Source organism: Trichoderma breve, chromosome 4 (assembly GCF_028502605.1).
Source record: "Trichoderma breve strain T069 chromosome 4, whole genome shotgun sequence".
Lineage (NCBI taxonomy): Eukaryota > Fungi > Ascomycota > Sordariomycetes > Hypocreales > Hypocreaceae > Trichoderma > Trichoderma breve.
Genome location: NC_079235.1, coordinates 225,672 through 238,920, shown reverse-complemented (window position 1 = coordinate 238,920; position 13,249 = coordinate 225,672). Strand labels below are relative to the sequence as shown.

Below are 13,249 nucleotides of genomic sequence, written 5' to 3'. Positions count from 1 at the left end.
GGAAAGAGAATTGAAATCTGAACCTGGGCATTGATGTTTGTCTCTTGGCTATTATACTGCGGCCTATCACATATATAGAAACTAGAATAAATTGGCATCAACGCAGTTCGCCCTTTATCTGCATGTAGGTTTGTGAAGGAGGGGGGATATTCGAACCAAGGACAGCCTTAAGAAATGCCTTGCGAGCCTTTGTTAGGCAACCACCCGTTAAATGCCACGAGACTTACGCCTCCAACTCATATGGCGTATCTCTACTATGCTTGTGCAGCGCGTTATTTATGTTGGCGAAGCATCGTGTAAAAAGCACCTGATCCCGGTCCAAAATATGGCTGTAATTTGTCAATCTCCTCGGAAAAGGCTTCCGTTTGGGACCCATCTTCGTGCAACTGGATTCAGTCAGCAACTACACAAATTTGGTAATCATGCACCCGGATTTTGCTACCTCAATGCTATCCCATCCCAGATAATAAACTCCGAGTCTTCGGTGGGACTTGGGAATTGTTTCCGGAGCAGGACTGCTGCAAGGTACGCCCGCGGTTTCGTTGGAGTTAAGAGCGTATGCCCAATAGCCGCCAGTAAATCCTAGAATTTGGTAAGTGTCGGAATACGTTTTGTGCATTGATTTCTGTAGAGCCTCGTCTTCTAATGGGGCGTCATCTCTCAGTCGGATACAAGCCTAGTAAGAGTTTCATAAGCAAGGTTCTCCAGAGCGTAGCATGAAATACAATAATACAAATAAGAATGAAGCTAGAAAAAAAATGAGAACACGTGAAATGACAAGACGAGGTAAGATAATAGCCACATACAAATTCGCAAATGGGAGCGTCGAGCGCCTTGGTCAAATGTTCCAATTGGGCTTCAGTGAATTCGAACTCCAAAGATGTTGCATCTGTAATACCAGTGCTAATTAATCCTTCGGCCACAGCGCTTCGGTCTTGTCGCTCGTGAGGCCAATCTGGTCCCCCCACCGGTCAGAATTAAGTCTTTATATACAAGTATTTAATAAGATAAGAGCAATACTTACGAATGACCCAACAAACCTCATGGCGCTTTCTAGGTAGACTCAAGACTCTAGTTGGCGTAGTGTAGCCATAGTATTGGGATGCTGCGCCCGCTGTAGCAATTTGCTGGCGAAGTTTCAGGAATGCTGCCGATGATATGGTGGACCCGGCTGGGAAAGTAAAGCGTAGTACTTGGGACAGCATTTTGTAAAGATCTGGTGATTTGTTGGAAATTTGAGTCGGCTTCCAATCCAGCGGCTGAGGTCGCTACTTATAAGAGACAGATGGCAGGGTGCATGGAGCTTCTCTTGACAGAAGCCTTATTAGTGTGGTGAGGTTGGTGATTTAGTGTCAGCAGCTCCAACATGCGCGCATTGTCCACACCCAAATGAAGTAGAGACTTCACGAAGCTATGTACGTGTGTGTCATGAAACGGTCTTAAAAGCCACATAATAAGACTGGCTTTCGTTCCTAAGAGTGAACATGATACAAAGTCCCCATTATCAATTTTAATCGACAGCCACAAAAACTAAGCCAAAACGATGTATCAGTATTAATTGCTAACCAGGCCTGGCGGGTCAGGAAGTAAGTCTGCCGGTGTCCTGTAAGCAGGATACCATCAAGTCTGCAGCCTGCGGAATTCCGCCTGTTCTACGCAAAAAGTGCGTGAAGTCTTGAGAGTAATAAGCCGCAAAGTTTTAACCTCGTGATGTCTCTAAAGGGGAGCAAGGTATCAAGTTCGAGTATTAGGGGCTTATTAAAGAGCACGGAAATAAGCTTATTCTTTTGTCGAGATCGTTTCTAGTGAGCGCGCGCTTTCCTAATGTGGATGAGACTTCTTCGCGCACTTTTTCTACCACAAGGGATGAGAGTCTCTAGGTGTAGCACAGAAATCCATGGCAGCCATGTTTCTGAACCCCCTTGAGAACTTCCAACTTGCGTGATAAATTGTTAAGCTGGAGTTTGCCGGTACTCTTAATTGGTCTAGATTCTAGCAGATATACAAGTTCTACACGACCCTTCTTTATTCCTTAGAACCCTCGACATTGTCCTTTGCGAAGAAATCTGCAATGGAAGCTCGAGCTATATCAAGATCAAGTACGCTCTGTATCTCGTCATCAATGATATTAAAAAAGTCGGGAGCATTCCACTTTGGTTCCCATCCAATCGTGTATCTTTTATCTGCAATACCCTGTGGGCTACTCTTATGTTAGATCGAACGATTTCTTCAGCTGGAGATTTCCACTGACCTGGAACTGAAGGCGACTTGCACGTATGGCGACGGAAACCCGAGAGCCTTTTCAGCAAGTTCTACACTTGGCCAAACAACCGGCACCGGCTCTTTCACTAAACCGCGGGCATGAAGAGATTTAGCCAAGCCTTCTGATATTTCCCACCAGCTTAAGTAATGAGTCGCCGCGAAATAATATCCTTTTTCACCACTCTGGGGAGGCTTTCCTTGGATAATGAGGTCGATGAGCAGAAGATAGTAGTCTGCTACATCAGATATATGCGCTGCCGGCCACCGCTACGAGATTGTCAGTATAAATTATTTTAATGGTTGTTAGTTCACTTCTTACGCCTTCGTAGTCGAATTTGTATACCATCTTCTGCTCAATGAACGCACGAATGAGGCCAGGCACCTGAACGGACAGCTTCTTGTACGGGCCGGTACCTCGACCATCTGCCAATTCCGATATGGATTGTCAACAAAATCCATTGTAACTGACTTGCTAGGCTCATAGAACTCACAAACAAGTGGCGGAAATACAATGAAGGATGTTACGCCTAATTTCTGAGCGAAGTCGGTTATCGCAACGCTCACCTAATATGCTGGTTAGCATAATGTGGATGTAGCGCCGATGTAGGTACGTCTCCTTACCCTCGTCACAGGGAATGCATCATTCTCTGGCACTTTTTTCTCAAGTTCAAAGACAGGATCAGTGTCTTTTACCGGGCCATGAGGCCAGCCTGTTTCTTTGCTAAAAGCACCCATTCCAGCCGTCTGAACTCAATGAGAATTTGTCATCTTCAAATGGCTTTAACACTTGAGGTAAGGGTATTCTCTCACGTGAATAAAATATGTGTCTTTCCCGGTGGTTTGGCGTCTCTTCTGTAAAGCCGAGATTAAAGGGTATGCCAGATTAGGATCCAGTGAACTTGCACAATGAATAATGATATCGACTAGGGGGTATAGTGTTAAACAAAGGCTATCAGTTGGATGTGTTAGGGCGCTTTACCATTTTTCTCAAGCACAATTCCGGTTATCTTGTCCTCATCTAGCAAAGAACATTGTACGGCATTTACACCCAGCGAAGTGAAGTGTCCTACTTGTTCCTCAGAACGAACGAGAACATGGATATTTTCTGGTCTAAACTTGACACTCTCACTAGAAAGAAGTCCAACAACAAGAGACCCTCCACTAAGGTTTTGTTAGTCAACTATATAAGGCAAAATTGTTGTGGGTTTAAACACATGCATATATCCGGCTGCGCCAGTGATCAAGATATTCCACGCCATGGCAACTTGCGAGTATGAGAAATGTTTTTCCGGAGGTGTTGTTTAACTGAGTAGTTAACTTATTTGAATCTCAATCCAATGCAAGAAATTCGTGATATTTATAAGCGAGTACTCATATTGCTGATCATATAAACATCCTGCTGCTATCCGTTGATTTATAACACAAACTCTCCGTAGTATGACGAACCCATAAGGCCTTGGCTTCGTAGAGAATCGTGATTGGCCGACAAGGCTAATACAACGTGGGGCCCGGAAACCCGCGCATCTCCGGACCAGACTTAATCTTTGTTCCTCTCCTTTCCCAAGTCCCAAGTCGCAACAACCACATCAGCTGCTTACCGCAAAATTATCGCGCAAACAAAAGAGTCCATATTACTTCAGGCATGGAAACCCGCGGGTGTGCGGCGGCGCGGGTACGAAAACAGCCCGCAATTCCTCGGCGTTCTGTAAGTGTCCAGGTTCACAAAGCGCTCCAATCAAAGGTGCTGACTTGTATAACAATTAAGTGCGACCAGTGCCGGAGCCGAAAGGTATGCAAATCTAAATGAAAACTAACAGAAGAATGATTGCTGATACTGATTGACTTAATGCCAGGTTGCATGCGACAGAGGATCCCCATGCTCCAGCTGTGACAACGCGAAGATCCGCTGTACACACACGACCGTTGTATCAAGAGCAAAGGAAGCAGGCCAGAGGATTATCATATCAGCCAAGTAGTGAGTTATCAGAACTCAACCTAAAGGATATTAAGAATCATTCTAACACGGCCTCAAATGTTTTCCCTCTATCAAGTGAGAGAAAATTCGATGAGATATCTGAAGGCATTGATGAGATCAAAAAGCTGCTGCAAGAACGTAACTCTGATCTGCGAGAGCATCAGTCTCATCACAGAGCAGATTCGGATAGCCCCCTGATCCAAGATACAATAGAAACAGGACGAAAATCCCCTTGCCCATTTACAGGAGGGTCATCATTCACAGCTCATTCACTTGAAGCTAAACGATTCGTGGATAGCATAGCAGCGCAGACTACACTCGATTCGGATCTTGAGAGAGATGACCTTCTAGCATGCCTGCGAGATCTATTGCGCCACAAAAACGAAGAAATTGTGGTTCACCAAATCTCATTCTCGGATCAACCGCATCCAACGTCTACCTGTAGCAAGGCGAAGAACTTGCCACCACTGGACGCCGCCGTGTTCATTCTCAAATGGGCAAAAGGTACGACGATTCACATTTACTCTCGGCTTACTTTCCCCCATGAAACTCACTAGTTAGCAGAGAACTATTCGAACTACATTGTAACATGGTTGTCACATATCTTACCTCTTGAAAGACTCGTTGAAATTTGCCAAAAGGTTTACTTCTCCGTCAATGGGTATACTGAAGTCGAATTTATTCTCACCAATGGTACTTTCTATTGGCTTTATTCGGAATACGCAATCTTATCCAAGCAGCCCAAATTTCATGAGTACAGCAGACAATGCTGCGAAAATTTTCAAGACACGTTCTCTCGCCTTCCGTTTCTATTGCCTGCCTCGATGGAAGTCATTGCAGCGCTAGCTATGGGTGTAAGTGCCTACATATGGGATAAATTTCACATCTACATGTCAATTAGAGACTGGAGATGGGCTACAGGAGCTAATATGTTGAACAGTCTCTGCATGCAATTGAACTCTGTAAAGACGTTCTCGCCTGGACATTCTCGTCTTCAGCTTCACACTTATGTCAGACACTAGGGTTTCATCAGAATTCATTCCTTGAAACTGATGGAGAAGACATTAAAAAGGCTAAGCAGCGGCTTTTCTTTACTATATACCGAATAGACAAAAGCTTGTCGCTGCGGCTCGGGCGATCATCCAATATTCAAGAGTACAATGTGTCGTTAGCATGCGAATCTTTGGACATGAGGTGGAATAAATCTGCCAATATTCAAGGTAGAGTCTACGACGAGTTATACAGCTCATTTGGTCTGTCACGATCATATTCAGACCGTCTGCATAGCGTTAAATCTCTGTCAGGCGAACTCCAGATGTTGATTGATGTAAGAAACCCTGAAGTCAACCGTGTTAGCTATGAACCCCTGCTAACAACTTCAAGGGGTTCGATAATATCACCAGTTCTCATTGTGCGGATGTATTACTCAAAGCACACCTTGCTGCTGAGCAAGTTGAACTTCTCTCGGTGCTCACACTTATCCACAGAGCCGTTCTTACGTCTGACTCTTGTATTTCCCCAGACTGTTTCGAGGCTGCGAGCAAAGCAATGGATGCCCATCAACATGCTATAGCAGCACTACAGGCCTGCACCAATGAACCTACCTCTGTGGCAAGGTACATCAATCGGTAAGTCATTCTCTTCTAGACTCATAATGACGTGCCGCTTATAGTTGAAGTATCATTTTGAACATGCCATTCGTGCCCTTCATAGTCCTCTTTCGTCAATGCATCGAGGCTTCTAATCCTGTTGATCTCGCCCGTCTTGGTGACTTCGTCACATCGCTGCAGCCTCTGGAGTCCTCTTCAAAGTCAGCCAGGCGTCGCCGAGTACTATTTCAACTACTCCATAAGCTGGCACAGCTATATGTTGAATCCGGTTCCAGCCCAAGAGTATGGAACCAAAGTTTTACTGATGACGAATTTAACCATTACTTGAACATCTTGGGATTCACAACGACCGTGTCCTCGTTTGACCAAGAGTTTATGCCGGCAATTACGAATGAATTCACCAGTGAAATGACGTCTTAGTCAGTCATTATGTGTGAATATACCAGGTTCCTGAGGTACTATTATACCAGGCTTTCCTTTCTGCTATAATTACTAAGAGGTGGTCACTCCCACGATATATGGCACATCGGTATCAGTCAGCGGTAATCACGTTACAGAAAAGCTTGAGAACAATTTTGCAAAACCTATATATTGTTTAGATTTTGGTGGCCATAAATGTACATGCTGGAATCATAAACATAATGAGACTAAGATACAACTTCCAATCCAAATATATATACCGGAATGAAGAAAATATATACAGTTTTGAAGCGAAGGGGCTTACTCAGAAGCCAAAAAGGAATGCATGCCTTATAGTGAAAGAATGACAAGCGCCATCCGCTCTATATCCGGACTCATGGTCTGGATAGCCCTTTACTGGCAAGAAGACCACCACTCAGACTCAACGACACACTTGAAGGGAGCCTGGCACTGGGTAGGACCAGTGTATCCATCACCACCGCACTGGCCCCACTGAGGAACAGAGCCGCCGTTGCCACCGGAGGGAGCAGAGGAGGTAGGACCGCTGGCGGCAGTGGAAGTTCGGGTGACAGTTGCCAGGGTGGTAGAAGGAGGGGGAGGGGGAGGAGTAGAAGCCGAGCCGCCGAGGTCAGCAACGATCTTGGCCAGGTATCCAGTGTTGGTGAAAAGCTGAGCCATATCCCACAGCATGACACCACCGAAGCTGGAAGTGCCCTTGGCAAGGCTGATAGCTCCAGAGAGCTGAGAGTCGGTAGGGAAGGATCCGGCGTTGGCACCACCGACGTTGGCAGGAGTACCGATGAGAACCTTGGCGTTCTTGTTGGCGCTGACAGTCTTGGCCCAGTTGTCCCAGGTAGCCCAGTTGAAGTCGGTAGGGTAGTGAGAGACACCACATCCGTTGTTGTAGAACTGGACATTAACCCAATCGAAAGCGACCTGACCATCGAGGAAAGACTCGTCCGAGACATCGGGGTAGGGGCACTGGGGAGCAGCAGAGAGCCAGAACTTCTTGGAAGTGGCGGCATCCATCAAGCTCTTCAGCTCAGCGGCGAAGGGCTCCATGTTGTTCTCGATAGGGTCCTCAAGATCAAAGTCGAAACCGTCGACAACGGCGTTACCGAAAGGTCGGGGAGTGCTGTTGCCGCTCTGGACAGGGCCGTACATGGCCCAGATCTCCTGGGCAGCCGAGACAGCAGCGGACGAGGAGCTGAAGCCACTCTCGGAGTAAGTGGAGCCGAACAGACTCATCATGATGGTCTTGCCATAGGTTTGCTGGCACTCGACGATATCGGCCGCAACCTGGGGGCAGTTAAGCAGGTTGGGAGCCTGAGGGAAAGAGGTACAGTTGTTGCCAACGTTGGCGAGGTTGAGGTTGAGGTTGGTGATGCCAACCATGAAGGAAATGTTGATGACGTCGACATCAGGGGCGTTCTGGCAGTAGTATGAGAGCCTGTTCTGGCCAACGCTGCCGGAATTCTGACCCCAGTACACGACGATGTTGTCGTTGCTGTTTTGATTCCAGCCAGCCTGCGCAGCAGGGAGAAGAGACAAAAGCCCGAGGGCAGCAGTGAAAGAAAGAGAAGGCATGTTGAGTAGTTCGTCGAAATGTTTAATGAATGTAAAAGTAAGGAATGACTGGGAAGGACCGGAGACAGCTCTGGATTGGCTTGTCGTGATGATGGATTGGGGAAGACGAGAGCAGATCGAAGTCTTTATATCAGTTAGATAGGCAACTGTCGAAATGTTTCAAGTCAAGGCCATAGCCTTTGCAACAGGACCAATGAGGCAGCTACTCTCAGGCTTACACAGGTAGCATCGTGCCAGAAGATTATGGTAGGTGCTATGCTAATTGACATAACCCACCCAGGCGGCTCCAGCTCGCAGTCTGACATGGTTACATGAATGGGCAGTTGGTTGGACGACTGAAACATCCCGCACTATCTTTGTGCTGTTCAATCACGGCAGCGACTGCGATAGGGATTAGCTCGACAAACCCACCGGCAGTCCTGATGATGTGGACTGTAAATGGCATATCTCACTGCGATTAGTAGATATTGATGCAACGTTATGCTCTAACACTGCCAGGGTCAAGATGATTTAACGTCCAATGCGGAAGGTTGAGAGTAGCAAAAGCGGTTAGAGAACGTCACCCATCACACGCATGTCAATATGCAGGAACCAGTTCCAATAAATGCATCTGCATCTTTAATTGACCTCATGGTGCATTTACACGAGCTGCCTGCTGAAAGTTGGTTACTTTCGTGAGAGAAAAAAAAGATCTTTTTACTTAATTTTGGGGGGGTTTTTTTTGTTCCTCTTCCTTAGTAAGAGGGCCAAGCGATCCCTGTTTGCTCGAGACCCTTCAAGACCCTTTCAGACCCTCTTTCCAAATAAACCTTCAATCTACGCAGTATTGAAAGCAATGCTTCTTGTTAACACTCGGCTGTAATACTGGCTGGCTTCTCTCAGAGTGTTTAGAGTCTAGCCAATTTTGTCAGCTCCTTCAGCTAGAGCTTCCGCTTTCGTGATAGGGCTTGTCTAATATCGGAGCAGGGCAGGCTCTCTGTTCCTGCACGTGGCGGTGCCTTTACTCCGTAATTTCGGATAAGACGGCAACTTCATGCTATTGGTTGCGACCAGTCGAAGCTGGTAGGCGCCGACCGCGGCACAGATGGAGACACGGAGATGCTACAATGAATCGAATCAAACGGCTTATGTGGGGGAGTCATCGATACCTGAGCTGCAATCAATTGCGCGGCGTGATATCAGCCGTGTTACAATCTGCCGATATATTAAATAGAGTAGATATCAGAGCTTCCATTTGAAGAACATCATCTGGAGAGTTTTAGGCAGCTCGAGTTATTTACAGTAGAGCCATAGACATTACGGGAAACTCATATAGCTAAACGGGCGCTATGGAATCCACCCGTATCACTGTTGAAGAAGTGGGAGAACGACGTTACAACTGAAGACGAACGCCAGGTCTGCAGCGACTCTGATATCACATGGTAGATGCTACCCACATGGCTGTATAGTTGGTTAAGTTATACGCATTTGCGGTTTTTGAAGATGAAAGATTGCGTACTGGAATCAGTTGCATTGACTAGATGAGAATTAACTATCATTGCTTTCTACACAAAGCACCAGGTTACATGATTCGAACATTCCTTCAACACCAGCGATTGATAGATCATCTTACGATTAGATCATCAATAATAATATCTCTTACTCTGAAATATTGCATATCGACAATTTGGGCCTTAGATTTTAAACTACAAAAAGACAAAAAAGTCAACTTAAATGAAAAGAGCGATACAGGGTAGTTACATTGAAGAATCACAGTCAAGCGCTCAATAACTCATAATGACAGTGTGTGATCAAATCGAACATAAAATGAAGGGGTGAGAACAATCTTGTTTAGAGACGATACTGCAATGCCAGTTCACCGGGTGCATGATACGTTGGAACCTTCATCTCCAATGCCTCTCCAGAATAGCCGAGATCTTCAGCTACCAACATCGCGGCTTTTTCTCCAATCAGGAGAGCCGTCGAGTATCTATAATCACATTCAGCTCCGAGACGGGAAAATGGCGACTAGCCAGAGAGGGTTACTCACGTGTTGCAGCCCACATTGTCGGGGCAGATACTCAGATCGGCAACCTTGAGTCCTTTAACGCCGTGGACATTCAGACGCTCATCCAAGACTCCGTGCTTTACGATACTGTTACCCTCCTTGGGAGCCATAGAGCATGTTCCCAAGCTGTGCCAAGTACTCTCCACGTGGCGCTTAACCCATTCTTCAATCGCCTTGATATCATTGCTGTTATACTTGAGCTCTTGGCGCGTATTGACTTTGTTGGAAGACAGGATATTGACGCCGGCTTTAGTGTCAGCTTCAGGGAGATAAGAAGACCAGCTGCCATGGGTGATTCCAGCTGATAGGTTACCCGGAAGGGCGTAGGCCTTGGTCGTGGCCAGGTCCATATCATGAGCTCTTGCTGGGGAGTCATACTCAAAGAAGGGGTGCTACACATGAGAGATAAGTCATCAATGCCACACATTATTACAAGGAAGATGCAACGAACCATGGTCTCCACCTCTCCCGCATATGCATCCATTCTCCGTGCCGTCTCCCTGGATTTAATGTAACCCCACACCATTGGTACCATGTCCCGCTCATCGTTCATGAAGCCACAGTCGAAGTCTGGGCTGTCGTATGGGTCAGCGCTCTTGATATGAGTGCTGCCTCTCGAAAAAGGATATTCCAAGAAATGGAACATGGTGAAAAATTTCCCGGGAGGCCTTTTGAACTTGTCAGAATGAAGCCAAGCGATTGGACGTTGTAAAACTCACATCAACATGTGGTCACCAAACCAGCCGGATATGACACTGTAGTGCATCACTGGCTTATCTGGCTTGTCTTTAAAATAACTCTTCCAGCCGTCTTTAAAGTGGGGAGTTGGCCAGCTCTCGAATTCTTTTAGTTCTTGCTCTGTAGGGCGAATCTTGACTCCTGCATCGATGCCATTGGTTGCAAGAGGGCCAGTTCCCTTGAGATGCCATTCATCGAAGACGCCTGCATCAGAGTAACATTAGTACGTGTAATCAGATACTTGGGCAAGGCTTCCGTGTAGTTCATCTACTTACGCTTTTGCACTTCAGGGTCGCCCCGAACGAAGTCGTCAAACGTCTCGACATCTGGCTTGGCCCTGAACACTGAAAAGGTCAAGTAATGGTCTTGAAAGTTGAGCCCAACTCCAGGAAGATTGACCAAACAGTTGACACCGGCCTGTTTCAACTTTGCTGGGTCACCGATGCCTGATCTCTGAAGAATTAGTGGGGACGAGAGCGTCCCGCCCGATACGACGATCTGCTTGCGCGCTCGGAATATGCGGGTTGGAGGCTGGCCCGAGCCCAGATGTTTGGTGGGAACTGTCTGCACGCCGACGGCCCGCCCATTCTCGATTATGACCTTGTCGACCTTTGTACTGCAAGCTAGATATAGGTTGGAGTGTGCCGCTCGAGTAGCATGGATGTAAGCGTGCGCACTGTCGCTTCGTCGTCCGGTGTCTCGATTAATCCACTTCAGCCAGTGCTCAGCCCCATGACCTGTGACTAGATCTTGGAGATCGTCAACTACAGGGATTCCCTGCGACTCTGCAGCTCGAAGGAAGTCGTCTTTGATCGGATATGTATAGTTGCCAAAAGACACTTTGATGGGGCCTTCGAAGCCGTGTATTTCCCGATTCTGGCTAGCTCTTTGATACGTCTCATGCTTCCTCATGAGCGGCAGTAACTCTTGAGTTGTCCAACCTTTGGCCTGGAAATCGTCATAGTCGGATGCTGAGGCACGTGTGTACATCATGAAGTTGATTGACGAACCACCACCGAGGACGTGGGCGCAAGGTACAACGGCCTTTCGACCAGCTAACCATTTAGACGGACGAGACTCATAAAAAGAGGCAGTTTTGGAGTCCAATTTCATGTTCCGTGGATAAATACCGGGTCGAAAGACCCAAGGATTGTTCAGGTTGCTCTCGCCAGCCTCAATCAACAAAACTTTGAGATTGTGGTCCAAGTTTGCCAGTCTAATTTTGTTAGTCCATATAACTTGAGTGATGTTCATTGAGTGACAGACTCACCGGCCCGCAACTACACATCCGCAACTTCCACCTCCTGCCACGATGATATCGAACTCATCGGGCAGCGAGCTCCCATACCCCGAATACTGTGTTGACATCTTCACAGGCCCTTTATTGAAAGAGTTGGTTTATGAGACTTGAGAGAATGTAACACTGTTCTGTAGACAACCAGAACACAGTGGAATGGGATGTGGCCTTAAATATACGTCCGAAGGCCACACACCAGTGATTCTAATGGCCAATTATTCGTAAAACCGAAAAATCTCCCTTAGACTCTGCTTCATGGCACGAGACGAACGATATGTCGTATCCAACCCCTCACAACCAGGGCAGGATCGCCAATTGTAATTCTAGGCTTGGGGTCCATAAGCGTAATCAAGTTGTAGTGACAAGCATTCCATTTATCCGTGAATTCTTGCCACCATTTCCAATAGGTGCGCATAAGAAAGTTGGGAATGTAACTTTCTGGCTTGCATGGCCAAGACTGCGGGGTGATGTACGGTGAGTGGTGTTGAGACGTTCATGTTTTCACCATGCAGAAGAGTTATCTCCTTAAGATTTTTGGAGATATTCGAAATACTAAAGCTCAGTTACTTTCCAATTGTAAAAACTTCATTCTTATCACAGTTCCAGACATTCGTTTCGTCGAAAAGTCCACAGTCGTTATCGTACCTAAACTTTGTGAATCTGGTAACGATACAGGCTGACTTGGCTGAGTTCCATGCTCGGCAGGTGTGCCACCTACTGAGCCGAGGATTCTGCTCACCTCTTGTCATTGGACGATTCTGAATGGCTAGAACAGTTGTAGGCGAAATGTCCAATTGTTCGAAAGCTTCTCCCCGCTTATTTGGTTTTTGCTCCAGCATTCGAACTAATCAGAGCCACAGTTCATGCACCCCGGATTCTTGCAACGCACAGACTGTGGGGAGAAACACAGCCCCCTCATGATATCAGATCTCCAATGTTGTGTTCTGCCTGTAGTAAGTGCGGGGATAATAGCCATTCATCATCAAGATGTAAGCACATTATCACATCTGTGTGACGTGTTTCTTCAATCTGAGAAATGATGGTAACTGCCGGTGAGGGGCTTCGAAGTCGTATCTACAAAACTTGGGGTTTCATTTTTAGATAGGCCTTTGACATGGTGGCCGAGTTTTACCGCATTGCTATTAGCTGAATTCAATGCAGGTAGAATGGCCTGTCAACTTGGATGCCTTCAGACGCAACCCCCGCATCAACTATGCCAAATGGAACGCCCGGCATCGATCCTTTCGGGTATTCTTTCAACCTCAGTAACCATTTCGAACTGGAATTCTAGTCATGTGTCTCGCCAATTCGTC

General features: G+C 46.6%; 4 protein-coding genes across 4 annotated transcripts; all 4 read right to left on the bottom strand.

Moving 5' to 3' along the window:
• Positions 1-272: 272 nt before the first annotated feature.
• T069G_06371 (uncharacterized protein) lies at positions 273-1,205 on the bottom strand (the record flags this gene model as incomplete). Its single annotated transcript, XM_056173581.1, has 4 exons — positions 273-386; positions 443-676; positions 807-934; positions 1,025-1,205. 4 exons carry the CDS (start codon positions 1,203-1,205, stop codon positions 273-275), a joined length of 657 nt encoding a protein of 218 aa, XP_056027160.1.
• An 820-nt stretch (positions 1,206-2,025) lies between these two features.
• T069G_06370 (NAD dependent epimerase/dehydratase family domain-containing protein) lies at positions 2,026-3,521 on the bottom strand (the record flags this gene model as incomplete). Its single annotated transcript, XM_056173580.1, has 8 exons — positions 2,026-2,200; positions 2,252-2,529; positions 2,582-2,685; positions 2,754-2,826; positions 2,884-3,006; positions 3,073-3,185; positions 3,242-3,423; positions 3,481-3,521. The coding sequence occupies 8 exons, from the start codon at positions 3,519-3,521 to the stop codon at positions 2,026-2,028; spliced, it is 1,089 nt and encodes a 362-aa protein (XP_056027159.1).
• Positions 3,522-6,660: 3,139 nt separating this feature from the next.
• Positions 6,661-7,854, bottom strand: T069G_06369 (glycosyl hydrolases family 18 domain-containing protein; the record flags this gene model as incomplete). The annotated part of the gene is made up of 1 exon (XM_056173579.1): positions 6,661-7,854. The coding sequence occupies one exon, from the start codon at positions 7,852-7,854 to the stop codon at positions 6,661-6,663; it is 1,194 nt and encodes a 397-aa protein (XP_056027158.1).
• Positions 7,855-9,684: 1,830 nt separating this feature from the next.
• Positions 9,685-12,007, bottom strand: T069G_06368 (GMC oxidoreductase domain-containing protein; the record flags this gene model as incomplete). Its single annotated transcript, XM_056173578.1, has 8 exons — positions 9,685-9,823; positions 9,884-10,293; positions 10,353-10,569; positions 10,621-10,843; positions 10,915-11,004; positions 11,080-11,262; positions 11,317-11,855; positions 11,910-12,007. The coding sequence occupies 8 exons, from the start codon at positions 12,005-12,007 to the stop codon at positions 9,685-9,687; spliced, it is 1,899 nt and encodes a 632-aa protein (XP_056027157.1).
• Between the last annotated feature and the right edge of the window lie 1,242 nt (positions 12,008-13,249).